The 26,097-nt window shown below is 46.2% G+C and overlaps 1 protein-coding gene across 1 annotated transcript in view; it reads right to left on the reverse strand.

Annotated features, from left to right (window-relative positions):
• IQGAP3 (IQ motif containing GTPase activating protein 3) overlaps positions 1 to 26,097 on the reverse strand; it is a 313,154-nt gene that overhangs the window by 219,165 nt on the left and 67,892 nt on the right. The window contains exons 15-22 of the mRNA XM_086947642.1: positions 20,036 to 20,199; positions 19,541 to 19,631; positions 18,394 to 18,561; positions 17,585 to 17,727; positions 14,127 to 14,297; positions 13,257 to 13,340; positions 3,626 to 3,697; positions 1,507 to 1,576 (exon numbers count right to left, since the gene is read on the reverse strand). Coding sequence (XP_086803768.1) covers positions 1,507 to 1,576; positions 3,626 to 3,697; positions 13,257 to 13,340; positions 14,127 to 14,297; positions 17,585 to 17,727; positions 18,394 to 18,561; positions 19,541 to 19,631; positions 20,036 to 20,199 — 963 coding nt within the window. The remainder of the gene's footprint in view (positions 1 to 1,506; positions 1,577 to 3,625; positions 3,698 to 13,256; positions 13,341 to 14,126; positions 14,298 to 17,584; positions 17,728 to 18,393; positions 18,562 to 19,540; positions 19,632 to 20,035; positions 20,200 to 26,097) is intronic.

The raw sequence follows: 26,097 nt of genomic DNA on the forward strand, positions 1-26,097 counted from the left end.
GCTGTGTTGGACTTATAGGAGGAACCAGGAGGGCTTCTTGGCCCACAAGGTCCCTCAGGAGTAAAGTGGACTTCATGCCCCACCAGTAGTGCACCACAAGACATGTTTGCAGAGTGGTGGAGAAAGGGGGTGTAGCCTCCAAGACCTCTTAGCAATTCCACTGTGTAGGACTTACTTGCGATAACAGGACGTGTAGTTGGCCTCCAAGGACGCCCTTGGGGGCCAACTACCCCTTCTGTTACCTCTATTAAGTCCCACACAGCGGGATTCCGGAGACCTGGTAGGAGGCCACGCCAACTTTCTCCACCACTATGCAAACATGACTCCTGGCCCCTAGCCAGCAGCACGCCAAAAGGCGCTTTTGCAGAGAGGTGGAGAAAGGGGCCGGGCAGCCCGCGAGCTATCGGCTTTTCTATTTTTTTTTTAGGAAAGTTGGGCTCTTGGACCTCTTTCCATGGGCTGTTTTGGGCCCCGGGAACCAGTCCCCCTGCCTCTTTGGGCGCCCCCTTCCCTGGGCCATTTCTGGCCCCAGGGAACCCAATCCTCCCCCCAGCCCCCGGGGACCCAACCTTGTCTTTTTATCTTTATTTAAGGGGGGCGGTATGGCCCCCTCATAGGCCATGTTTGGCCCCGGGAACCCCATACTCCCAAGCATGCCCCATTCAATTTTTTTAAATTATTTTTTTTAAACCTGGAAGGAGGCCTGGCTTGTAGTGTGGGTACCTGGTCCCTATCCAGAGCACCCCGGGACATTGCTGGAACCGGACCTGTGAGGGCGGGGGGCAGTCACCAGGGCCATCTAGGGCTCTTGGAGAGGAGCCGTGCAGCTTCCCTCCTTTGTGAATTAAGCCCCGCTGAGGTGGTGGTCCCTGGGACCGGGGATCCGCAACAGACCCCTTAATTATTGTATTTGTGCCCGGGGAGGTGGCAGTCCCCAGGGCTGCAAGGGAGGCCTTAAGGTCTCTCTCGCATTTTGTAATATTAAAAAACTGTGTGCCCCGGGGAGGTGGCGATAGCCAGGGCTGAGGGGAGGCGTGGCCCCTCTATCATTATTTCAAAATGCCCTCGGGACCTGGCTCACCCGGGGGCCTAAATGAAAAGAAGCGCGGGAGCCGGCACTTCATTTTAAATTTATTCTTCTCCATTTTTGGCGGGAGTTGCGGATCCAACACAACTCCTGCTGAAAAAAGAGCAAATGTCTTTATTATGCGGTTCCCTGGGACAGGGTCAAAAAGCGAAGAGGACTAGGGGTTATCAACAAATATACCCCAATATAGGTCAACATGTTTCTGCCCTACAAGGACCCCAGCCAGGGTTCACGCGGACCAAAAAGAAAAGTCACTCTGCATTCAAAAATTTAAGATAATCTTAAACAATGTAAAAATATGTATACAGTTTTAAAAGGTTCAACTTGCAGGGCACTAAGTGATCAAAACAGCATTTAAATGAGGTAGCCCAAATAATCCCATAATCTAGACAGCTGTTGAAATGGCAATATGAACTCACCCAGCATTCTGTAGTCACCCCTTGCCTTGTTGGCTCTCACAAACGCCTGGATTTTGATTATATAACGGACCTAAAAAAATAAAAATACTACTTGAATACCTCCTGAAATGCTTAATTCTACAAAATTATTACTTAGAAATTATTTCGACCATGAAACATTAAGTAACTCTGGTATGCAGTTGCGCATCTTTTGGGATGCACAACATATCACTGGATGCATTTGAGTAGAAATCAACAATACATATCAGCAGTAAAAGGTGTAGTACATACTTTAACACAGAATAGACTACCAGAAGCAGACAGTACCTTTAACCAAGTGCCATTGAGATAGAGCGTACAATACAAATCAACCAGACACAGATTATTTCCGGTTTCAGCATAAACCAAGGCAGCTTTCTTTTCAAGACCACTTTATAGGTGTCCATGAAATGCATCTCTGTCCATCCTACAGTGCCACAAGTTATTTGTGTCCTACTCCTATTTATAACATGTTGTTTCACCTTCCGAAGACTGTTTTGCACAAAGTGGCATGTTTTGCGACGGTGGGCAAAAAAAACTGAATGTGATTAGTACCTTGTACGTTGTAATTGTGATTGCGACTCTCAAATTGCAGATTGTGAGTCTTTGTGACTCTCAAAGACAATGAAGCAACACCTTTTTCTTGTGATTCTCAAACGCAAGCACCAATGGTTTGCACCTACTGTGCTGGTCACAGTTACAGAGTCATACGTTGGTAAACCATCACAGCTAGAAACTGTCCACTAGGCACATCTACCAATGCGGGAGAGGCAGCTGTGGACCACATCATTGACCCTTGATGTTGTTTTTGCAATGTGCCTTAAGGGACCGGAGCTATAATGCGGGACACTGCAGACGCAAAAACCGAGATGAGTCTCCTGTACCTTGCATGACTTTGATGCTGCAGATTCAGCCATTTGCACAAAATTCTCATAAGAATCTTGCTTCATATTTAGTAGTACGGCAGGATTTCTGTGAATGCTTGAACTAAGGCCCAATGCACTCTGCTTGACTGATACATCCAGCAGCGGGAAACATTACCATTCATATATCTGGCCATTTATTTCTTCATCTAGGGTAAGCAAAAACACAATATTGCAACTCCACTCCCGTAAACAGGATCACACAAACGTCAGACTGGAAGAGAAGCTCAATGGATCAATTGATAAAACAAGGTTGAAGGCACCTCAACTAGGGAATAATTACATTAAAGACTAGGCACCTCCATAAACGTGTTAATAAGCCGCCTTCATGTCTATAAATCTCTCGTTGCGCCTGGCTTCCAACATTGAGAGTGCATCAGTCTCAGTTCAACAAGCTGCTTCCAAAAGATCACAGGAGAAGTGCAATGTGTAAGTCAAATCAAATAAATTCTTCAAAGAGCTTAGACCCATTAACTAAATCAACTCTGCGTAACATCTAGAGCCTTAATATCTTTAGTAGGAAAAAAAAGATGGGTAAGCTAGAAGAAGGCACTTTCTATGTTTTAGGAGATGCAGGACAATTTAGTGGATTTCCGCCCCCCCCTCCCAACATTGAGAGCCTGTCAAAGTCAAGTGGAGCATCGCAACGCAAAAAGAGAATCTTACAATTGAAAACACAACCTCTGCCCATTTCTTATCAGTTAATTCTATGCTTATTCATGTCACCAACAGAGCACCCTTATATTAGCCCAACTTTGCCACATAACCACTGCATCACATTTTAAGCAGGTCAGATGTTGATAAACCTTAGCATTGAGAAGGGTAAAACGGTTTGTGATCACTGAACTCACTCCTGGAAAAAGATAGTAAATGTGTTTATGCAGTTAATGGACGAGAGGACGGGTCCCATAGACATGAAAACCAAATAGCCAACCTGAAAGAGCATGTACATGATGCTGGAGTGTTTTTTTTATTTTTTATAACTGTTTGGCATTTTCAAACAAACTTTTATGATATTTTTATAATATGACTTTGTTGAGTAAGTAAAACAAAGTGAAGCGGCCTTTACCACATGCATCAATAGTTTCCTATGTATATAAGCATTGGCCAGCCCCAGCAAAAACCAAACTTTCAACTCTTACTAAATGACATGGATCAAAAAAAAAAAAAAGACTCACATTTCTCCTGAAAAAGCGCAGGCGAGCTCTGTACTTCTTGCGGGCTTGCCACATCCTCACATAAGATTGGATCTTGGAAAAAGAATAGAATCAACGTGAAAAATCCTTACAACAGGTATGCAAATAGGCAGACTATCTCATCTTTCTGAAGTAAACAGATCTATTGCAGGTAGAGAGCAAGAAACGCAGTAGAGACTAGAATCACTTAATGCTTAGAGGCAGGTACTTAAATACTGCTACAATTTACATTGCTTACTTGTATTTTAATTTGGTTTAATCACCGCCTTTTGGGCCTGCAATCATTCTGACTGTGAGAAGGTGGCCTGATATGCAGTGCTCACTATTCTAGTGAACACTATGTATCAGTCCAGCAACCCTTATTGATGATTGGTTGTAAGTCAACCTTATAGACCAGCTATCCTAGTAGCGTGGATACGAGCAGTCTAAGGCTAAAGACTCGAGAGGGCGCGTTAAGCCAGCTGTTTACCACACATATACCCCTTGAATACCAAGTGAAAGGACACCACACAAGTGTTATGAAAATAAACAGTTATTTATTTAAAGATCACAACAGCCCTGTACTCTTTATGAGGACAGGGTATTAAGCACAAACCAAAACTCTTACAAAAATACTTAAGTTAGCACAGTATATACAAATGCCCGAGGGGCACGGAAAACCATATACTCTGAAAGTGGAATGCGAAATTCCTAGCAGGTAAGTACAGTACTAATAGCTTTTGGAATCGCTAGGACTTGACTAGGGAATCGTTAGATTATGTCTAGGAGGCCTAGGGGACTCGGGTGCAGTGTGTGCACTCTCACGCGAGATGCGGGACAAAAGTCTATGGTAGCTAGGAATTAGAAAGTTAGTGTTCTCGGGCGAACCCGACCTGGTAGGGAGAAAACGAAAGTAGATTCTGACCCTTGGATAGTGAGGCTATGCTGGGGCACCGAAATGCCGAAGTTACCTAGCCCAGGGGCTGCAGCTGCATAGGTCTGAAAAGACGTCGGGAATCCTCGTAGACGGACCAGGAGCCGGAAGAAAAGATGCTGGCCGGTGACCAGTGAAGAAAGTTCAGTCGGATCCAAGCCTGGATCTTGAAGATAGATGACACCTGAAAGCAGAGGGGACCAAGTTCGAGACTACTAGCCAGTAGTCAGTGGGCACCAGGAGGGCACCGGATGGTAGCCACCTCGACTAGGTGAGTGGGTGACGCTTGACTCGAAGATCTCACGGACCAGGAGGCGTTGTCGGCGACCAGGATGGAGGATCGAGCTGTCCCACGAAGATAGAAGCTGTCGGCGTCGCTGGACCCAGGATTGGGCAACAAAGCCTTGGCAAATTCAAGCCCACGCGGTGGACCTAAAAATGGCGTCTGGAGTGGACCAGGAGGGTCCGGGGTGCCTCTCTTGAAGAAGGAAGCAAAGGCCAGCCTGGAGCAACCAGACCAGCAGTCGTGAAGTCGTTGGGCGTCGTTCAGAGGGCCACAAGCCAGCCGGCTAGTAGCCAAACAACGCGGTGCACAGCAAACAGCAGAAGGGCCCCACGCAGATCGTGGAGATGCAGGGGGGCTGATCTTGGGTGCTGGAGCTGCGCAGGGTCGGGGCTTCTCGGACCCCAAAGCACTCACCAGTGGAGGACACGGTGGGCTTGCAGTAAAGATGTCGTGCAGTCTTGGCGATCGTCGGTCCCTTGAGGTCTCGTCGCACTCACGGTTCTCAGCTGGGCTGTAGAGGTGAGTAGAGGTCAGAGGTGCCAGGGAAGCCGGGTCTCGTCGAGCTGGGTCGTCGGATTCGTGATGAAGGACTTGCAGCAGACCGCAGTGTTCTTTAGGATGGTGCCTGCGGATGCAGGGTGACTACTCCTTAGCCACAAGGGAGAATCTTGAAGAAGAAATCGTGAAGTCCTTTCGAAGAAAGTGGTATCTTGATTCCAAAGATGATCTAATTTTAACAGGGGGCCCGCTCCCATCTTTATACTAAAAAAGGGGGCTGACCCGGTGACTAGGTCCTGCCTATGGGTGGGACTAGGTGGGGGGTGGTTACACCCCTCAGCCATGCCGGACTTCCCCAGGCCAGGGGCTGGTGTGCCCCTGGAACTGGTTCAGACCGGCCTATGCGTAGTGAGCACCGGGGTGCCACTCAGCAGTCACCTTCCTGTAAAGCCCTGCCTACCCAGGATACACAAAACCATGTCTGGGACGGTGCTAGCACCGCCCCTGACAGGAAACCCTTTGTCCAGGCTCCCCTCGCTGGAAGGACTCCCAGCTGTAGGGGGTCAGACTCGTGTCTGTGGTGGCAGCATCCATTTTGTGGAGCTGAGGCTTCAGTTAACTTTAACCGGGGTTCACAGTTACATACATGTCGTGTCCCTCTAGAAGGGTGGAATGCTAACCCCGTCGCCAGAATTGGCGAGGGGTTAGTATTCCAATTCGTATGACACCTTACTCGACATGTTTTGATAAAGCAATACCAAAGATAGCATTTAACCGCGAGGATTATAATGCACTTAAGAGTATATGGTATGCGATATCATGGAGCAGCTATTAGGACTTGATTCCGCAAGCTGCAGACAGGCTCAGCTCATGCCAGAGCACCATCTCACACGATTCCAAGCACTCTGCCTTCAGGATTGTCAAGGCCTGCCATAGGAGTGACTGATAGGAATCTGTGTGTCCATGTTAGGGTTAGGTATAGGTATACTACACCTACAGCAAAGGGTGATTACACGACTTTGCCCCAGCTGTCATGCAGCCAGTTGTGTCAAATTTAGGAGGCCAGCCAGGGGTGGCACAATACATGCTGCAGCCCCTGGCAGCCCTGGGTACACCTATGCCCTGAGTTACAGGGTCTGATAGGGTGGCCCAGTACCAATTGGAAATGTACCTAGGGTACATGGAATCCATTTTAAAGAGAGAGCAGTAGGCCTGGGGTCCTGATTGGCAGGGTCCCAGGTCGACTATGTCCAAAACCAGCTAAAACACAGGGCAAAAAGTTGGGGGCAACCATAGTCAGGATGTACCTTCCTACACAACCCCCCCCCAAACGAAAGGAGATAAGGCTATCCTTGTCCAGGTAAGCCTCTATTACCTAAGTGGCCATATAAGGAAGGACCAGCTCTGGCTTGGTTTCCCCCTGTGTCATGGTCCACTAGGCAACCCCTCACCCTAAGGGTATCTGAGGGTCTCCACCATAGGGAATCTCTGTCTCTGGTGTGTCTTGGGAAAGAAGAAGGCTGATGCTGGGATGGAGTACTGAAGTGAGGCTCCTCTACCTTTGGGCTCAACTTCCTCCAATCACCATCCATCATATGTGCCTTTCTTTCTTTAGCTGAGATGCACTGAGCTCTCAGGGTCAGCCTCTGGCTACCTAAAGCTGGAGGCTGGGTCCCTCTGTTTGGCTTACTGGAGGGACAGGTCAGGTCTGGGGTTTTTAGGCCCCATGTTTGGCTGTGCCCAACAGTGTCCAGCTGTGGGAGTTCCCTAACTACTTTTAAGGGGGATCCCTCAGGAGTCTGACTTATTTTCACTTGGCTGGGTTTACCAGCTTCAGTGACCCTAATCTGCTGATTAAGTGGTTCTTTTGGACAGGGGGCCCTTTGGGGTCCACCACTGGCCTCCCTGGTCTCTTCAGCCCTGGGCTGACTGAGGCAGGGTAGAGAGGTGCAGGTTACCTGCTCCAGACTGGGTCCCACCTGGGAAGGGTCCACTGCCATCAGGGGCTCTGCCAGGCTAGGCCTGACTACCTCTGGGGCAGTTCCTTCAACAGGGGTAGAGTCAGTTCCCTGAGGAGGCTGGCTCTCACCTAGTGTCTGGGAGGGGGGAGACTCTTCTTCCTCCTCAAGGCTCTCTGTTTGAGTGGAGTGATCCATTGTTTCAGGCTTCACAACCTCACTATCTGTCTGAGTAGAGGCTGAGACCATTTCAACCTTGCCAACCTTTTCAGGGAGGACTGGTGCTTGGACTGGGGCTGTAGCTATTACTGCCCCACTAACCTGTCTGGATAGGCCTATCATTCTGGAATGAGTTTCTTGTTCCACTTCAGCCCATGCTGAGAGTTCCAGGTCATTCCCCAGTAAGCAATCTACAGGTAGGTTATCTGTCACTGCCACTCTCATGGGCCCTGTGACATTACCCCAGCTGAGCTTGACTACTGCCATGGGATGCCTTCTCTTCATTCCATGAATGTCTGTCACCTGATAAGTAAAACCAGGGGTCAGTTGAGCAGAGGGGACCAGATGGTCACTCACCATGGTGAGGCTGGCCCCTGTGTCTCTGAATGCCTCAACTTTCTGACCATTTACTAACACTTCTTGTCTATACTTTCCCAAAATGTGGGGTCCAGTAGTGAAGTTGGCAAACCCCATGCCAGTCTCACAGACAAGAGTGTGGCCAGGGAACCTGGCTAAGCCATAGTCCTCCTGATTGCCCAAAGTAATGCCCACCACATTCTTGGGGGCACTCCCACCACCTGGGGGATTACCACTAGTGGTAACAGGAGGTTTAGGAGTATTACCTGGGGGTGTATTTCCCTTATTACCATTTTTAGGGCAACTGGCATCACTTTTGTAATGGCCCACCTGTTTACAGGTATGGCAATAAGGTTTCTTCTGTTCTGAAGGAGTGTTCTGGGACCCACCACCCTTGTTGGAGTTTTGGGGCCCTAGGGAAGTCTTCTCTGTGGATTTATCCCCACCCTTCTCTTGAGGCTTGGTTGATTCCTTTTTCTGGTCACCACCCTGGTTTTTAGGCCTAACCCTGGTTCTGACCCATTTGTCTGCCCTCTTACCCAATTCCTGTGGAGAGGTCAACTCAGAGTCTACCAGGTGCTGATGTAATAACTGGTTCTGACAATTATTTAAGATTTGCTCCCTCATAATTAGATTATACAATCCTTTAAAATCAGTAACCTTACTACCCAGTAGCCAGCCTTCAAAAGCCTTAGTGGCACAATCAACAAAGTCAGTCCAATCTTGAGACTGAGTTTTCTGGGTGTCTCTGAACAGCATCCTGTATTGTTCAGTGGTTAAACCAAACCCATCAACCAGTACATTTTTCAAGACTTGGTAATTGTTAGCATCCTCCACCCTTGCGGTGAGGAGCTTATCTCTACCTTTACCATCAAAGGAGAGCCACAAGATAGCTGCCCACTTACTTTGGGGAACACCCTGCACAGTGCAGGCTCTCTCCAAAGCAGTAATCCATTTGTGGATGTCATCCCCTTCTTTAAAGGGGGGCACTATCTTATTCAGGTGCTTTGTATCAAAACTCCTTTCCCTATTGCTAGGTTTATTGCTGCCACCAGTGGGAACTAGCCCACATAATTCTTGCTCTCTAGCAAGGGCAAGTCTCTCTTTGGCCAGGGCAAGTTCTTCCCTTTCAATCCTCAGTTTGACTGCCCTTTCTTCAGCTTCATACACTCTCCTCTTAGGGGAAGACATTCCTCTGTGAGAAGAGTTGAGAGAGCCATTGGTTCGAAAGGATCTGCTAGAGCCTCTTGATAGAGACCTAACTCGTCCATTCCCAATGTTAAGCTGACCTGAGAGTGGGCCCAGGAGTTCCCCAGTACCAAGCTCATGTCTGCTTAAGTTGGACCTGCTTAGTCTGCTGACTTCTACCTGTCCCTTATCTGCCTCATCCCCTGATAACTCATCCTCATCCTCAGCAACATCTGCCTCAAGGAGGGGATGGATATCAAAGGGACCCTGTAAGGAGGGCAAACTTCCATCTGGATTAGAAGGGTCTGGGTTACCAGCCCTACTGGCATCATAAGCCTCTAAGAGACCAATCAGAAAGGAAGTGGTGGGGTTAGACCCCTGTTTTAGTTTCCTGAGAGTACACACTTGTCTCATCTCATGGAAGCTAAGAGCAGTATATTTTGAAGGGATGACCTGTGGAGGGTCAACTGACACAAGGGGAGACTCAGTGTTTCCTCCTGTGGCCGACATACTGCTTCTAGTGTGGTGTAAGTGATGCACCTACCTACACTATGTGTTACCTACTGATCCCTTGCTAAGAGTTGCAGCCAAGGTGTGCTAAGCCTTGAGGAGCTACAACAGCTGGTTCAGTAGAACTCAGAGTATTCTAAGCTTTAGTTATATGTACCTAACAGTACTTATGTGATCTTTCAACAAGATATTCTTAGGATACGTGTGGTAAAACAACAGCAAGCTCAAATCCCAACCGCTGCTCACCAATGTGAGAAGGTGGCCTGATATGCAGTGCTCACTATTCTAGTGAACACTATGTATCAGTCCAGCAACCCTTATTGATGATTGGTTGTAAGTCAACCTTATAGACCAGCTATCCTAGTAGCGTGGATACGAGCAGTCTAAGGCTAAAGACTCGAGAGGGCGCGTTAAGCCAGCTGTTTACCACACATATACCCCTTGAATACCAAGTGAAAGGACACCACACAAGTGTTATGAAAATAAACAGTTATTTATTTAAAGATCACAACAGCCCTGTACTCTTTATGAGGACAGGGTATTAAGCACAAACCAAAACTCTTACAAAAATACTTAAGTTAGCACAGTATATACAAATGCCCGAGGGGCACGGAAAACCATATACTCTGAAAGTGGAATGCGAAATTCCTAGCAGGTAAGTACAGTACTAATAGCTTTTGGAATCGCTAGGACTTGACTAGGGAATCGTTAGATTATGTCTAGGAGGCCTAGGGGACTCGGGTGCAGTGTGTGCACTCTCACGCGAGATGCGGGACAAAAGTCTATGGTAGCTAGGAATTAGAAAGTTAGTGTTCTCGGGCGAACCCGACCTGGTAGGGAGAAAACGAAAGTAGATTCTGACCCTTGGATAGTGAGGCTATGCTGGGGCACCGAAATGCCGAAGTTACCTAGCCCAGGGGCTGCAGCTGCATAGGTCTGAAAAGACGTCGGGAATCCTCGTAGACGGACCAGGAGCCGGAAGAAAAGATGCTGGCCGGTGACCAGTGAAGAAAGTTCAGTCGGATCCAAGCCTGGATCTTGAAGATAGATGACACCTGAAAGCAGAGGGGACCAAGTTCGAGACTACTAGCCAGTAGTCAGTGGGCACCAGGAGGGCACCGGATGGTAGCCACCTCGACTAGGTGAGTGGGTGACGCTTGACTCGAAGATCTCACGGACCAGGAGGCGTTGTCGGCGACCAGGGTGGAGGATCGAGCTGTCCCACGAAGATAGAAGCTGTCGGCGTCGCTGGACCCAGGATTGGGCAACAAAGCCTTGGCAAATTCAAGCCCACGCGGTGGACCTAAAAATGGCGTCTGGAGTGGACCAGGAGGGTCCGGGGTGCCTCTCTTGAAGAAGGAAGCAAAGGCCAGCCTGGAGCAACCAGACCAGCAGTCGTGAAGTCGTTGGGCGTCGTTCAGAGGGCCACAAGCCAGCCGGCTAGTAGCCAAACAACGCGGTGCACAGCAAACAGCAGAAGGGCCCCACGCAGATCGTGGAGATGCAGGGGGGCTGATCTTGGGTGCTGGAGCTGCGCAGGGTCGGGGCTTCTCGGACCCCAAAGCACTCACCAGTGGAGGACACGGTGGGCTTGCAGTAAAGATGTCGTGCAGTCTTGGCGATCGTCGGTCCCTTGAGGTCTCGTCGCACTCACGGTTCTCAGCTGGGCTGTAGAGGTGAGTAGAGGTCAGAGGTGCCAGGGAAGCCGGGTCTCGTCGAGCTGGGTCGTCGGATTCGTGATGAAGGACTTGCAGCAGACCGCAGTGTTCTTTAGGATGGTGCCTGCGGATGCAGGGTGACTACTCCTTAGCCACAAGGGAGAATCTTGAAGAAGAAATCGTGAAGTCCTTTCGAAGAAAGTGGTATCTTGATTCCAAAGATGATCTAATTTTAACAGGGGGCCCGCTCCCATCTTTATACTAAAAAAGGGGGCTGACCCGGTGACTAGGTCCTGCCTATGGGTGGGACTAGGTGGGGGGTGGTTACACCCCTCAGCCATGCCGGACTTCCCCAGGCCAGGGGCTGGTGTGCCCCTGGAACTGGTTCAGACCGGCCTATGCGTAGTGAGCACCGGGGTGCCACTCAGCAGTCACCTTCCTGTAAAGCCCTGCCTACCCAGGATACACAAAACCATGTCTGGGACGGTGCTAGCACCGCCCCTGACAGGAAACCCTTTGTCCAGGCTCCCCTCGCTGGAAGGACTCCCAGCTGTAGGGGGTCAGACTCGTGTCTGTGGTGGCAGCATCCATTTTGTGGAGCTGAGGCTTCAGTTAACTTTAACCGGGGTTCACAGTTACATACATGTCGTGTCCCTCTAGAAGGGTGGAATGCTAACCCCGTCGCCAGAATTGGCGAGGGGTTAGTATTCCAATTCGTATGACACCTTACTCGACATGTTTTGATAAAGCAATACCAAAGATAGCATTTAACCGCGAGGATTATAATGCACTTAAGAGTATATGGTATGCGATATCATGGAGCAGCTATTAGGACTTGATTCCGCAAGCTGCAGACAGGCTCAGCTCATGCCAGAGCACCATCTCACACGATTCCAAGCACTCTGCCTTCAGGATTGTCAAGGCCTGCCATAGGAGTGACTGATAGGAATCTGTGTGTCCATGTTAGGGTTAGGTATAGGTATACTACACCTACAGCAAAGGGTGATTACACGACTTTGCCCCAGCTGTCATGCAGCCAGTTGTGTCAAATTTAGGAGGCCAGCCAGGGGTGGCACAATACATGCTGCAGCCCCTGGCAGCCCTGGGTACACCTATGCCCTGAGTTACAGGGTCTGATAGGGTGGCCCAGTACCAATTGGAAATGTACCTAGGGTACATGGAATCCATTTTAAAGAGAGAGCAGTAGGCCTGGGGTCCTGATTGGCAGGGTCCCAGGTCGACTATGTCCAAAACCAGCTAAAACACAGGGCAAAAAGTTGGGGGCAACCATAGTCAGGATGTACCTTCCTACACTGACCACATACAAGGGGTGCTCCTCCAAGAACTAGTTCACTCTACACGTTACCCTGAACAATCTTCCCTTGTAAGCATGCTCTTAGAATATTCACCCAGGTGACAGGGAACTAACTAATCAGTCATTGAAAGTCACTGCACTGATTTTAATTTCACTAAAAATACAGTACAATAATATTTTTGTATTAAAAAAATGTAATGAAAAACCAAGGTAAATTAGATAGCCAGAACATACATATACATATATACACATATCGCACTCCACCTAAGCCTCGCCGATTTCGTCAAGAAAGTGAAGCACGGACCCAGCTGTTGGCAGTTTAAAAATGTATTCCACTCGTGCAAAGACCTCTGCAGCCATGACGCGTTTCGACACTCACTGTGTCTTGATTTTATATATATATTACATATACATACAAATATACACACACACATATATATATATATATATATATATATATATATACACACACACACACACACACACACACACACACACACATATATATATCTATCCTGCAAAACACTTTAATGGATGAGGTGGACTTTAGAAACTACTCCAGCTAAGTAACACATTGGGGAGCTCACGGAAACATGGCTTTGGACTGATAGGAGTCCCCAGCGCAGTATTAATAGCCAATGTCCATCAACCTCACAAACGGCAACGGTACTGAAAAAGAAAAATAGCTAGAGTAAAACCAATTCTATATACCTTGATTGCAGCACCGGTACACTTTCGGAAGTACAAAAGCCTTTGTTGGTAAGCTCGTCGTTGTAAGAATCCTCGCCAATGTGCCTGCATGTGCATAAAGCGTTTAAAGGATATGAATCGTATCCTGACCCAATAGACTGACTGTTGAACAGATGATACTTTGAAAAGAACAACAAGCTTGAGAAGAGATCCAAAATGAACAAGGCAATGTGGATATTCAATGCACTAAAGCAGTCCGAGTGTTTCACTAGTTGGGGGAGGAGTTAAACTCTCAATTTTCCCTAATCCATAAAGATCAGGTCAAAACCTGGATTTCATGGAGGACACTTCAAATGTACTTCCCAAAGCCTTGGTTGAGAAGTTAGACCTAAGACAGAATGGGCCAGGCTCTGAATAGTTACTGAAGAGATCATGTAAAACCCCCGCAAGGTGTGAAAATGCACTAGATTATTCTAACCAACATAATAATGTACATCAGTGCAGTCACAGGAACACCCCACAAGAGACAAGGAACACAAATATCCTAATTAAGAGGTGAGAGAGAAATTTGAAGAACATGGGTTGGAAGTACTTGGCATGGGCCAAGGATTGGCTGACATCAAATATGAAACAGAATGAGTTGCAGGTATTAGATATACAAATCCAAACACTTTGAATGCATTGGAGGCAAAAGTCACCATGAAGTAATTACCAAATTAAATCAATACTCTTTTTATGGCTAACCATTGCTGGGTTTCCCTTTTCACATATGCAATTAATGTAAATACATACACAGTCACTTTAACATCCTCATGCATCTCACACCACCACTTCAAGTGATGAAGCCAGCTTAACTAGGCGTTCACACCAAACACCAAGATCACAAGATACCTGGATTTTAATAATGGCTGGCAATTGCTTGCGAAGTAGAAAGATGCGGTCCGCAAACTGCCTGCGGACCAGGTATCCTCGCATTAAGGCCTGCAGTCGCACTATGATCTCTGTATTGGCTTCCCACTGCTGCTCACGTGTGTATGCAGCATTCACTGCAGTGATTGTAGACTAAAACAAGTACAGAATTTTGAAAAATGGTCAGAATGAGATCAGTCATACTTTAAAAAGAACGACAAACATGGTACAGCCAAAACGTGATCAAACAACTTTAATCATTGTGCAAATTGTTGCATAGCATTGTCCATAAGACGACACCTGCACAGACTCATTTTCGGGATGTACAGTAGAACAAGTCAGTGGTTTGCCTCATCAATTAGGTTCGAAAGTAAAACCTGTACAGGCTTGTGGTGTAATACCACGACTCCCCGCACGTACTGAGGGTTCCAAATGGCACAAACTGTGAGACAGCGTTTAAACCATTTATTCATTTAGAACACAACATGTTAAGTACTAAGAATGTATGTAAAAAGAACAGTCAATTCGAACTGTACATCAGATTGATAGAATAAAAAATAAATAAGTAAAAAAACAAGCACTGAATGGACCTGTATATGGTTTTAGCCATTTCTGGAGGGTAAGGCATGTAACATTTTTTAAATGAGTTCAGTATGGACCAGTAGATGTCATGTCACAGCCATCTGATAACCCAAGCAAATAAACCCAAGCAATCTAATGAGTGTCAAAGGTAGTAGTCATTGCATCTTGGTCAACCTTATATTATCTCAGTGTCTCCTCGAATGACCTTCAACAAGACTTAGCAGATCTAAGAAGGGAAGGAAGGACACTCTGGTGGGAGACCCTATTATTGACTTACGTCAGATCACTAGGTCTGAGGTTGCAGCAAGGTCCCATTATTAAAGGGGTGATCATGTTCTATTACGTATAGTCAAGGGGTTTTATGGAATAAAGTAGCTTTCAGATCTTGCATGATTTTGTAATAAAGTGGTTAGGAGCCAAACCCAGCATGCGCCGGTTTTATCTCAAAACCCCAGAGAGTGTAGCATTAAGCCAGGTTTGGAATTTCAGGATGGGCTTCCTGCTCAATACTGCCTTGTGTATTAAGTGAAGTGCGTCCTTTGTTGTGTATTGACAGGGAAGACCCTAAAAAAATAAGGGATACTCAGTAAAACTTTCAAAGGAAGACAGTGATTGAGTACTATCCAGCAGAATCCCAACCACTTGAATCAGAAGCATCCATGCATGCTGATATACACTTTTATTACAGCTAGGATGCTCAATTACAGAATGGGACTCTTCACATAGAAAACGTTGGCCAGCCAAAAGCAGTGAAGTAGTCAGCCAGAACTGCTAAACAACATTCCACTTGAAATGTCAAGCCAGGATGCCTTTCAGAATTATTGGGTTTCATCAGTGAAATCCAGCTTGAGCTGAGCCATTACTGTACAAAGGGTGGGTTGCTCTGAGCTCCTGGCAAGAGTACCAGATTTTGACTATTTTAAAGAAAACGAGGCCTAAGCTGCCTGTCTCTTTCTCTCACAGGAAGGGCTTTATAGGAAGGCTCAGTTAAACTTGTTTCTCACTCCTCGAAAGTGCACACTTAGTGAAGCAGCTCAATTTGGGCACACACAAATCCCTCAGCAGAATGCAGATGTAGAGCAAAATACTGCATAGGGATACATATTAGAATGTGAATCACTGATGCAAATATGTATTACCATGACCCTTCCGTGTGTGTGCATGGCAGGTCTATGGATCCCAACCCCTATTATGATTCACCTACCTGGTCATCAGAGTCAAACCCTCATTCACACCAGGTAAGTCAATAATCAATGTTCACCCTGGTCATTCTTCAAAAATGGCAAGGAGGATCCAGATACAGAATAGACTCACAAGCATAACACTGGCTTCGGGGAGGAGGGGGGGGGGAGGAGGGGGAATAGATCAAACACTGCGCAAAATTTCCATTGGTTCTCTGGACTGCAGAGTCGCGCATAAGGGTACAAATCTCAGTCAATCTTGAACACGAATATTAAGCATCACTCATTCTGGTCCTAGTGAGTGGCTCTTTTGCACTCTGAGTTACCATACTCTGGGTATCTTTCTTGTCTTAGGACTGAAGCAAATGGCATTTTATGTGATATAATATCGCCATAATAATAAATGGATAATATGTGCATAGAGGCGTATGCAGCACAATAGCAGATGCCCTTGAGAGGGCCTGAATTCCATCTAAATAAATATGAACGATAACTAGCACCATGATTATTTCACATCTTAAGGAAAAATTCAATTGACGTAACCAATTACTAAAAATTACTCTTGTTTAAAGTCCTTTTGGAAAAATGTTTTCAACTATTTTCCACCAATATCTTTTGTTCGTACTCAGAGGGTTGATTGTGGTTTTAACCGGATGGTTTCGCATTTAAGCAACATGATGGAGCAGAGTGACCTGTGTCAAAACTGCGATTCTGCTACCAAAGATATATGTTCAGTCCTTTTTTTTCTTCTCTTTTTTGTAAGAAAGAACTTTCATATGTACATCCACACAGAGATCTAATTGCCTGTTTTTCTATAAAGAGGGTTAAATTTCACCAGTGGACTAAAGTGCTGATCTTAGTTTTTACATCTCCTTCTTTTAGTTGCTCAGGTAGAGGTCAACAAATATCAAGAAGCGTTGAAAACGCCTCTCTTTAGATGGTTTTGAGAGTCAAATCATCTGAGTTCTTTCTTTTCTTTTTGTAACCATTCAAACAGAAGAGTGCATCTAATTTACGAATCATGCTTCTGCCTGAGATTTAGTGAAGCACTGCAAAATGCTCCAGATCAAACGGATTACCAACATAAGTGTAAATCGGTGGCCAAATGAGGCATCCGTAAGGAAATGGTTACTGAAAACAAGTATTGGTCCATTTCACCTCAACGCAGACTAATACCTTTTTCCCTGAAATATCTAAGATTACCTTATAGATCACACAAACTACAGAGTACAAGGTCACTGCTCTAAACAGCCACAAGAAAAGAGGCTCATTAGGCAAGTTTAGTGTAGGAAATGCAACAGAACTGTGCCAGTCTTTTAAGATGCTTTTACCAAAATACAAAATTTCTCTAGTAAGCACTTTAATTGCGAGTAACTTACTCTTTCAAAAGAGGACTAGATAAGTAGAGCTTATAGGCTTCACAGCTACCACTGAGGAATCAGGAATAGTGATTTATAGCAGGTCTTCGTTGTCAGTGTCTACCTCTTTACCACACCTGAAGAGCCAGTCAACATTCTCAGTGTAAGAGGATTCATCTTTTGGGGAACACAGACAATCATTTAAAGACCAATTGCTTTTTAAAGACGATTTGAAAGCCATACATCAGCATATCAAATACAAAAGAGATTTTAGGTAGTTTGGATGGCAAGGGACCATACAGCACTTCATAGAACCCACCTGAATTTCACCTCTGCCCAGGTGAGTGCTGTTAGAAACGAAACCTTGCGGCCGATCCCACGTCCCTTCGAAGGTTCGCAGGTGAAAGTAATATTCTCCACCGTCCTTCAGGTTGTGCTTCACCCAGAGGTTTTTCACATCACCTGCACATGGCCATCAAAAGTTAGAAAACTTTCAAAACTGTTCGAAGTTTAAACAAAATATGTGACTGTACTTTCGTAACACTGACAGTTTTGAGAAATTTAAAATTGCTTTAAAAAGAAAAAAAAACTGAAGTCCTTGCAGCACTATTGGTCAGTATACCGGAATAGCAGATGGCTGCTATCAATCGGTCTGCACTCACATGTTCCCTAGTTTTTAATCAACAGCTAATGTGTTGCAGCCACTCGGATAAGAGTGTGAAACCGTAGAATATTCTATCTTTGTCATAACGCAGACTGCCTGGGCAGGAAGGGTAAAACACTCCTGTTGTGTTACTTATCGATCCAAACTAAGCGTGGATTGCCGTGCCAACTGTGACATCAGGTCGATTAGGACATCACAGCTACTAAGCCGGTTATCCCAATACACATACTGACAAAAGGATAGACACTCCTCAACCATACAAAGGGAAGAAAGACACAAAGTTAAGCCACAAGACACTACACTCACTATTACTAGATGTAATGGTTTAAACAGACTTCCAGGCTTGTGAAGCTACAGCAAAAGCAGAACATGGTCGCCATTCAATATGGAGGCACAACCCCAAATCCAGATTCTGGAAGGTAAACTTCTGCTCTTGTTCTCAAAGGAGAGAAAATTATAATTACCAGTTTGTCTTTTGAGATTCATCTTGTTGGCAAGCTCGGTCTGATACGTAGCAGCACAATTCGTCACAACACCGCACAATGCTACATCTGGATTGCACAGCACACGGACAGTCTGCGATGGCTTCCCTTCCTTTATAGACTGATTAATAGCAGCTATACCCAAAGCCACTTAATGGAGAGAAAAGTACAAGCATTATCATATCTGCAATCAAGTATGAACACATTTACATATTTACTAAGACGGAAAAAGCAAAAATTAGATTTTTGAGTAGTCCTTTACTGACACATTTTACTGTATTTATAGGTTTTACATAGCACTAGCTAGACCCGAAGGTATCAGAGCGTTTTATATAAAATCGAGAGAAGGCAATAATCAAGTCGCTGAGCATAAGCGAAACAATCTTCAGTTCAAGTACACACAAAAAGTATACAGGGAAAAATAGTTAGGCAATGAGGGTGGCACACAATACATGTACAAGGAAAAATGGTTAGGCAATAGTGGTGGATACTGATTTTAGTCAATTAGTACAGAACGAGTCCAGGGAGAGAATACATAATAGACAACAGAAGCAAAAACAAAACAGCCAACTGTTCCAAAGGGTCAGTACTTAAAAAGAGAGAACATTTAAACAGAGTTCCGATTTCGCATGTGTTCCAGTATTTGTTGAGGAGATGGAGTTTCAGGTCTCTTTTAAAGCAAGAGAAGGAGGGGTTGCATCATAGGTCTCTCGGGAGAGAGTTCCATTTGCTGGGTGCATTTTCAGAAAAAGAGCGAGCCTGGGTTCATTTCCTTTTTAGTTTGGGAGGAACGTGAAGAAGTGTGTTGGAGCTTCTCAGAGTTTCGGTTGTTCCTGCTTTTGTGAGTTTCTGGTCTAAATAGTCGGGGAGTATGTGAGTGCAGGGCTTTATAGGTGATACATGCAGTCTTGCAAGTACATCTTCCTTCGATGGGAAGCTGTAGTCAACAAAATATTTATTAACATATGGCTTTGAGAAGACAAATGGCCGAATGTATTTGAGGAATAGGAGAACATCTGAAGGACAAAATAGGCGTAAGATTTGACCAGCCCTCAAATCGGTTTAGTAAAGGATACAACCCTCCCACCTTGGAGTTTTACAAAGTAATAATCAAGCTAAGAATGCTTACTTTTTCTTGCCCTCTCTGTGTCTTGGTTAGCTTGGGTTACACCTTCCCGGATCTCCTCCAACCAGAGTAAGGCGCCTTCATCTCTGGTTGCCTGCAAAAGCACAAAGAGAATTTTATTTCCGCTTTTAGCATCCTCCTCGCTACACTAGGTCACAACTAGGACTAGGACTAGATCTTTAAGAAACAATTACTCAGACATCTGAAAGCATTACCTCAGTAAATCACACAGTGCTGAAAGCTAGTAGAACAGAAAATACACATCTAAAGATGCGGCAAGGGCTTTTTGCTAATTTTGTTACTGGCTAAAAATGAGAGCTGGAATACATGTATTAACAAAAGTAAATTCCCTTTTTGCTGGCAATAGCAGTATAGATTAAGGCAAGTACTTATGGGTTTACTCCCTGGAGGGTAACAATATGGTGTTCTGTTGTAAACATACCTGTTAAAATGAATAGAGATCACTAGAGGTGGTATATTAGAGGGCCCTTAAAATACCTGTGCTTTACGTCGACGAGCACCGGCCAAGACATGATGATAGCGCTTGGCAACTGGGAGTACCACGTCAGTCAGGTCAACAGCAGGCATCAGCAGAGCAGTTAACGTTTTCTCTGGGTTATTCTGTTCTAGGGCATCATTAATGAGGCCAATAGCCACAATTTCTGCAATGGGGATGGAAACATAGCTCACAGATGATGGGAAAAACACATTTGAAATCATGCTTTTCATTAGATAGCATTATTGTAGAATAGAAAAATTACCTCCAGGAAATTACGACCCACGTTACTCAGATAGTGAAAAAGAGGGGCATAATTTCTCTGAAAAAGCTGCAGACACAAAATGTGTTCAGACTAAATACCACGTTTAATCAATGTGGACCACAACAATCTGCTACAGGATTGTCAAGAATCCCTACAATATGGATCCACTACAATACACTTAAGCTATCCTAGTTATTTAACTCATTCATCAACTAATAAATTACATCTTAAAATGTGTAACTAAGTAGTGAAAAAAAGCTGCAACCAAACACTGCTGCGCATGCAGTACACTGAATGTTGCCCACATTACCTACGAACACTAACCAGGGCCATTGGAATTATGCGGCACGAGAGAGCCAAATTTTGCAACAGGGTTGGGTAAATTATGCTGCCTAATGTGGCACATTTTGCAATTGTATTATTTCCTTATTTAGTCATTTTTAAACTTGGTAACACTGTTGGACATCGGTTACACCTCATTAGTACCAGTTTAATGATATCCAACCATAACAATAAGCAACAGAAAGGTAACCAGTCCAGCTTTGGAAAGGGTCTCCCACTGCATGGCAACACGTGTCACTGCATATTTAGTAACTTTTGAACCGTTTGAGCTAGAAACAATTGTTTTGTTAAAATTTGCTGATTGTGTGGCAGATGATGGATTATATGGTAAATGCATCAGAATATAACTATGTGGCCGCACAATGCATAATTCCAGTGGCCCAGACTATAACATCACCATCTACTTGGCATATCCACCATTAAATAACATTTTGAAATAAAGGAAGCTGCTGGTACAATGTTCTAAATCAATTTCCATTTCATTACCTACATCCAAATGGTTCATGTCACAACAATACCCCAAATAAATAACTTTGGAAAATGTAAATGGTAGACAATTGTTGGCCAGTGACAAATGAGTGTTTGTGTTGCGTAGAATAGAACAGATGGTGAAAACAGTTAATATTCATTTGTACGTCTCCCCTGAGAGGGCACATGCCAATGCTTACAACAATCTATTGTTTTCTAAATAAAATGTTTTTAAACTATAAATAGGGGCTTTTAGCCATTTTGTTACTTACCATCGGATTAAATTCTTGATTAGTATTTTTTCATATTGCTAGCACTCAGCTTGTGGTACGTTTTTTTGGGGGTGGCTTTTGCTTGCAAAACATCTTAAATCCATTGATGAAGCTCGCGCTTCCTGGTATTTGCAAGAGCTGAACGCAAACAACTACCAAGAATGAAACTTTGTCATATGTGATCGATTTCTAAGACATACATTGGCCACCTGTCGCTTTTATTGATGAAGCTGGAAACATACTCCCTTTGATCAAGACTTTTGCCATGTACCATGTGGTTTAATGTATTAATGTTTGCTGCTAGGTCTCACATTTACTGGTTTGTTGGTTACCACTTTTATATTTTAAAGAATATTTTATTCATCATCAAACACACTTTGTTTTCAAAAGGTTTGTTTCACCCTTACCCTCCCTTCACTCTAACCCACCACTGAAACCTAAAATCATCCTTAGCTCCCTTTACCTCTACTCACTCCTATCCCCCATTGCCTCCAACCACCCCTGAACATTAAATTACCTTTTACCTCTACCCACATACGAACCATAAAATCACCCATACCTCCCTTTACCTCAACCCACACCCAAAACCTAAAAACCAATTAGGAAAAAAAAATAGGATATACAATAAATAGTTACATGTGTGGTAAACACAGCATGGTAAAGGTCATGAATAGGAAAGGCTGCAGGGGGAAAGGTTGTCTCCCCTCAGGAAGGACAGTTTCTTACACCTTCCTTAATCATTCTCATGCCTTTACGCTTGCAACCCTAAATGTTTTGTGGCCACTGTCTGTTTTATGCCCTTTAGTATGTTTGGGGGTGACCATCACCCCTTTGACTGTTTTATCCATTCTTCCACTCCCACACCATTTACTTTAGGTCTTGCTTGAGACAGTGCAGGCGCTGATGTTTGGTAGACATTTTGTTTACTTACAGGGGTCTAGTGCCCCCCCCCCACCTTACCACTGGTTATGTTCCTCATCACTCATTTCCATGCTTCTCTTTGGTCAGCAAATTCAGACTTCACTTCCTCTTTGAGCGTTTGTCTCTACGCTGAATCGTGGCCCTAGTACTACTTCCCTAGCCCAATGTCCTTCCATTCCTTGCCGCTTTCAGGAGGTACTTTATTTTCTTTTGACCTGCACTGCCTTTCTCCCTCCACCAACGTTGTTGTGTTGCCCCCCTTCAAACAAAAGGCACCGCCTGAGCTTTTGCTGGTCCCCCCCCCCCCAACCACTTTCCAGTTGTTGCTTGCCTTGTGGGAGGCCCACCTCCTCCACCCTCCTTCAATATTGATTGCCCCCTCCCATCCCACCAGAACAAAAAGCACTTAAGTCACAATAGGTTTCAAGAGGCCACAAAAATTCAGACAGAGCAGCAGTCTTTTTGGCGCTGTCTTCATGCGAGGGCGAACATGTCGAACTTCAGTTCGGAGTTAAGACATTTAAACAAGTGAGGTTTTTTCCTTAAATGCCTTTTATTTTTCGGAGAGCTTCAGACACCGCAACCATGCCATGACCATTCTTGTTTCTGATAACTTCGGACCATTTTAAGTAGATCGTGGCCCTCGCACCAGTTTATGGGTGGCAGTAATTTAGCTGCGTTATTACTGCTTAATTTGTATTTTCCTCAACCTTTGGCTTACATTTCCTGCACCTATTCATTAAAAAAAATGTATGCCTTAATGTGCATCTTTAAATGGCCCTCTCCTTACTTTCCATCCTCTGAATGCCTCCGCTCTCGGAGTAAAGCCTACTCTCAGTCATGTCCATGATTGCACTAGTCTGTAATATTGTATTTTTGAAAACTGCCCACACCTCATCTCAATGAACATACCTGTCCTCCTTTGAAAGTAATACCCTGCAACAAAGCAATAAAATCACTTCTAACTCTACTAATCCCACCAGCCATCTCCATGAACTCGCGTACCTCCCCGCTAAAGAGAACACTTAAAGAACAAGTTACTTACCTTCGGTAACGATATATCTGTAAGAAACATTAGTTAGTGTTAGATTCCTTACCTTAGAATATCCCCAGGCGTCAGTCTGGAGCCGGAAACTTTTGCGTAGCAGTACCCCTGCGCGTCGGTAGGCGTCGTCTGCAGGCGTCCCCTGCGGCTCCGCATCCGTCGTCGGCGTCGTGCGCCGTGATGACGTCGCTGGAGTATATAGACGCCGCCTCCGCGCGCTGACGTCAGTTCTTTGCACACAGCTTTTCCGCGCCAGGAGACGCAGAGCCATGAGAGAACCAACACTGGTGCCATGTAAAACTAGGGCCCTGAAAGGGATGTCCTTAACCCTAGGTATCAGTTCGCAGAACGGGGAGGATGGGTGGGTTCGGTAAGGAATCTAACACTAACTAATGTTTCTTACAGATATATCGTTACCGAAGGTAAGTAACTTGTTCATCTGAAAGAAACACGTTAGTGTTAGATTCCTGACCTTAGAATACATACCCCAGCAATACCAACCCCGGTGGTGGGACTGCGAACCAATACATTTCTACACCAGAAAGTCCTGGAGGACAGAACGGCCAAAGAAGCCATCCCTCCGGACTTGACTGTCCAGGCAGTAGTGCCTCGCAAAGGTGTGCAGCGAGGCCCACGTAGCCGCTTGGCAAATGTCCTGCAAGGGGACACCCCGACCCAGGGCAGTGGTAGCCGCCGTGGCCCGAGTGGAATGGGCCCTCAGCCCAACAGGAGGCTCCTTCCGAGCCAAAGAGTAGCACGCTTTGATGCAGAGGACGACCCATCGAGAGATGGTTCGTTTACAGACCGCCCGTCCCTTCTTCGCACCCACGTAGCCAACAAACAGTTGGTCATCCACCCGGAACTGGCGTGTGCGATCCATGTAGAATGAAAGCGCACGTTTTGGGTCCAGACGGTGGAGCCGCTCTTCATCCTTTGAAGGATGCGGAGGCGGGAAGAAGGAAGGGAGGGTGATGGACTGCCCGATGTGAAAGGCCGAAACAACCTTGGGCAGGAAAGAAGGTCTAGTCCTCAGAACCACCTTATCAGGATGAATGGACAGGAAAGGAGGTTGGACAGAAAGAGCCTGGAGCTCACTCACCCTCCTGGCAGAGGTGATGGCAACCAGGAAAGCCGTCTTTAAAGTCAGGAGACGGAGAGGGCAAGAATGAAGGGGCTCAAAGGGAGCACACATCAGGAAAGTCAGAACCAGGTTCAAATCCCACTGAGGCATCACAAACGGGACAGGTGGAAACATGTGAGTGATGCCTTTCAAGAATCGAGTTACAATCGGGGATTTGAACAAAGAAGGCTGATCAGGAAGCCTCAAAAAGGCTGAAAGGGCAGAAAGGTAGCCCTTGATAGTGCCCAGAGCAGAGCCCTGCTGGGCAAGAGAAAGAAGAAACAGAAGAACCTCCGAAAGAGGGGCAGAAAGAGGATCCACAGCCTTTGCTGTGCACCATGCCACAAATCTGTTCCACCGACAGGCGTATACCGACTTAGTGGAGGGACGCCTGGCTGCCAGAATAACATCACAGACTTCAGGAGGCAAGTCAAATGGCCTCAACTGCCGCCGCTCAATCTCCAAGCATGGAGGTGGAGACTGGACAGGTTCGGGTGGAGGACCGTCCCCTGCTGCTGCGACAGAAGGTCCTCCTGAAGGGGCAGGCGGATCGGGGGACCGACTGACATGCTGAGTAGCTCGGGATACCAGTACCTTCGAGCCCAGTCCGGAGCCACAAGGATAACTTGGGCCCGGTCGCGCCTGATCTTCTTCAGCACTCTGGGCAGAAGTGGTATAGGCGGAAAGGCGTATAACAGACCGCAACTCCACTCGCGCCGAAAGGCGTCGCCGTGCGAGTGCCGTCTTGGAAACTCCAACGCGCAGAACTGATGACATTGCGCGTTCTCTTCTGTGGCGAATAGATCTAACCAAGGCTCTCCCCATTGCAGAAAGATGCCTTGCGCCACGTCCAAGTTCAGACGCCATTCGTGATCCATCGAGCACCGACGGCTGAGTTCGTCCGCCCTGGCGTTCAGAGAACCTGCCAGGTGTTGAACCGTCAGAGTCACGCCCTGACGTTCCAGCCATTGCCAGAGGCACAGAGCCTCCTGGCAAAGGGTCCACGACCCCACTCCGCCCTGTTTGTTGCAGTACCACATGGCGGTGGTGTTGTCGGTGAACACCTGCACTACACTCCCGTTGACAAAGGGGAGGAATGCCTTCAGTGCCAGACGAATCGCCCGCAGCTCCAACAGATTGATATGGAGCCGGGACTCCGCCGGAGACCAGATGCCTCTGATCTCTGCCTCTCCCAAGTGGCCACCCCAGCCCTGGAGGGACGCGTCCGTCACGACAACGTGCTCCGGTTGGGGAAGGGAGAGGGACTTGCCCCTGACCCAATCGCGGTCCGTAAGCCACCACTGCAGTTGTCTCGCAGTGCCCTCCGAGATCAAGACGTGGTCGGACAAGTTGCCCTGATGCTGGGCCCACTGAAACTTCAGGTCCCACTGCAGAGCCCGCATCCGCCACCTGGCGTGATGCACCAGAAGGATGCAGGAAGCCATCAGTCCCAGCAGCCGCAGCGTCAACCTGACCGAGACTCGGGATAGCGGCTGAAAGATGGGAATCAAAGCCTGAATATCCCGAACCCGCCGTTCCGGAGGATAAACCCGAAACTGCGCCGAGTCCAGAACCGCTCCGATGAAAAGGAGCTTTTGAGAGGGACACAGGTGTGATTTCGGCACATTGAT

The sequence above is a fragment of the Lissotriton vulgaris genome, chromosome 12 (genome assembly GCF_964263255.1).
Source record: "Lissotriton vulgaris chromosome 12, aLisVul1.2, whole genome shotgun sequence".
NCBI classification, from domain to species: Eukaryota; Metazoa; Chordata; class Amphibia; order Caudata; family Salamandridae; genus Lissotriton; species Lissotriton vulgaris.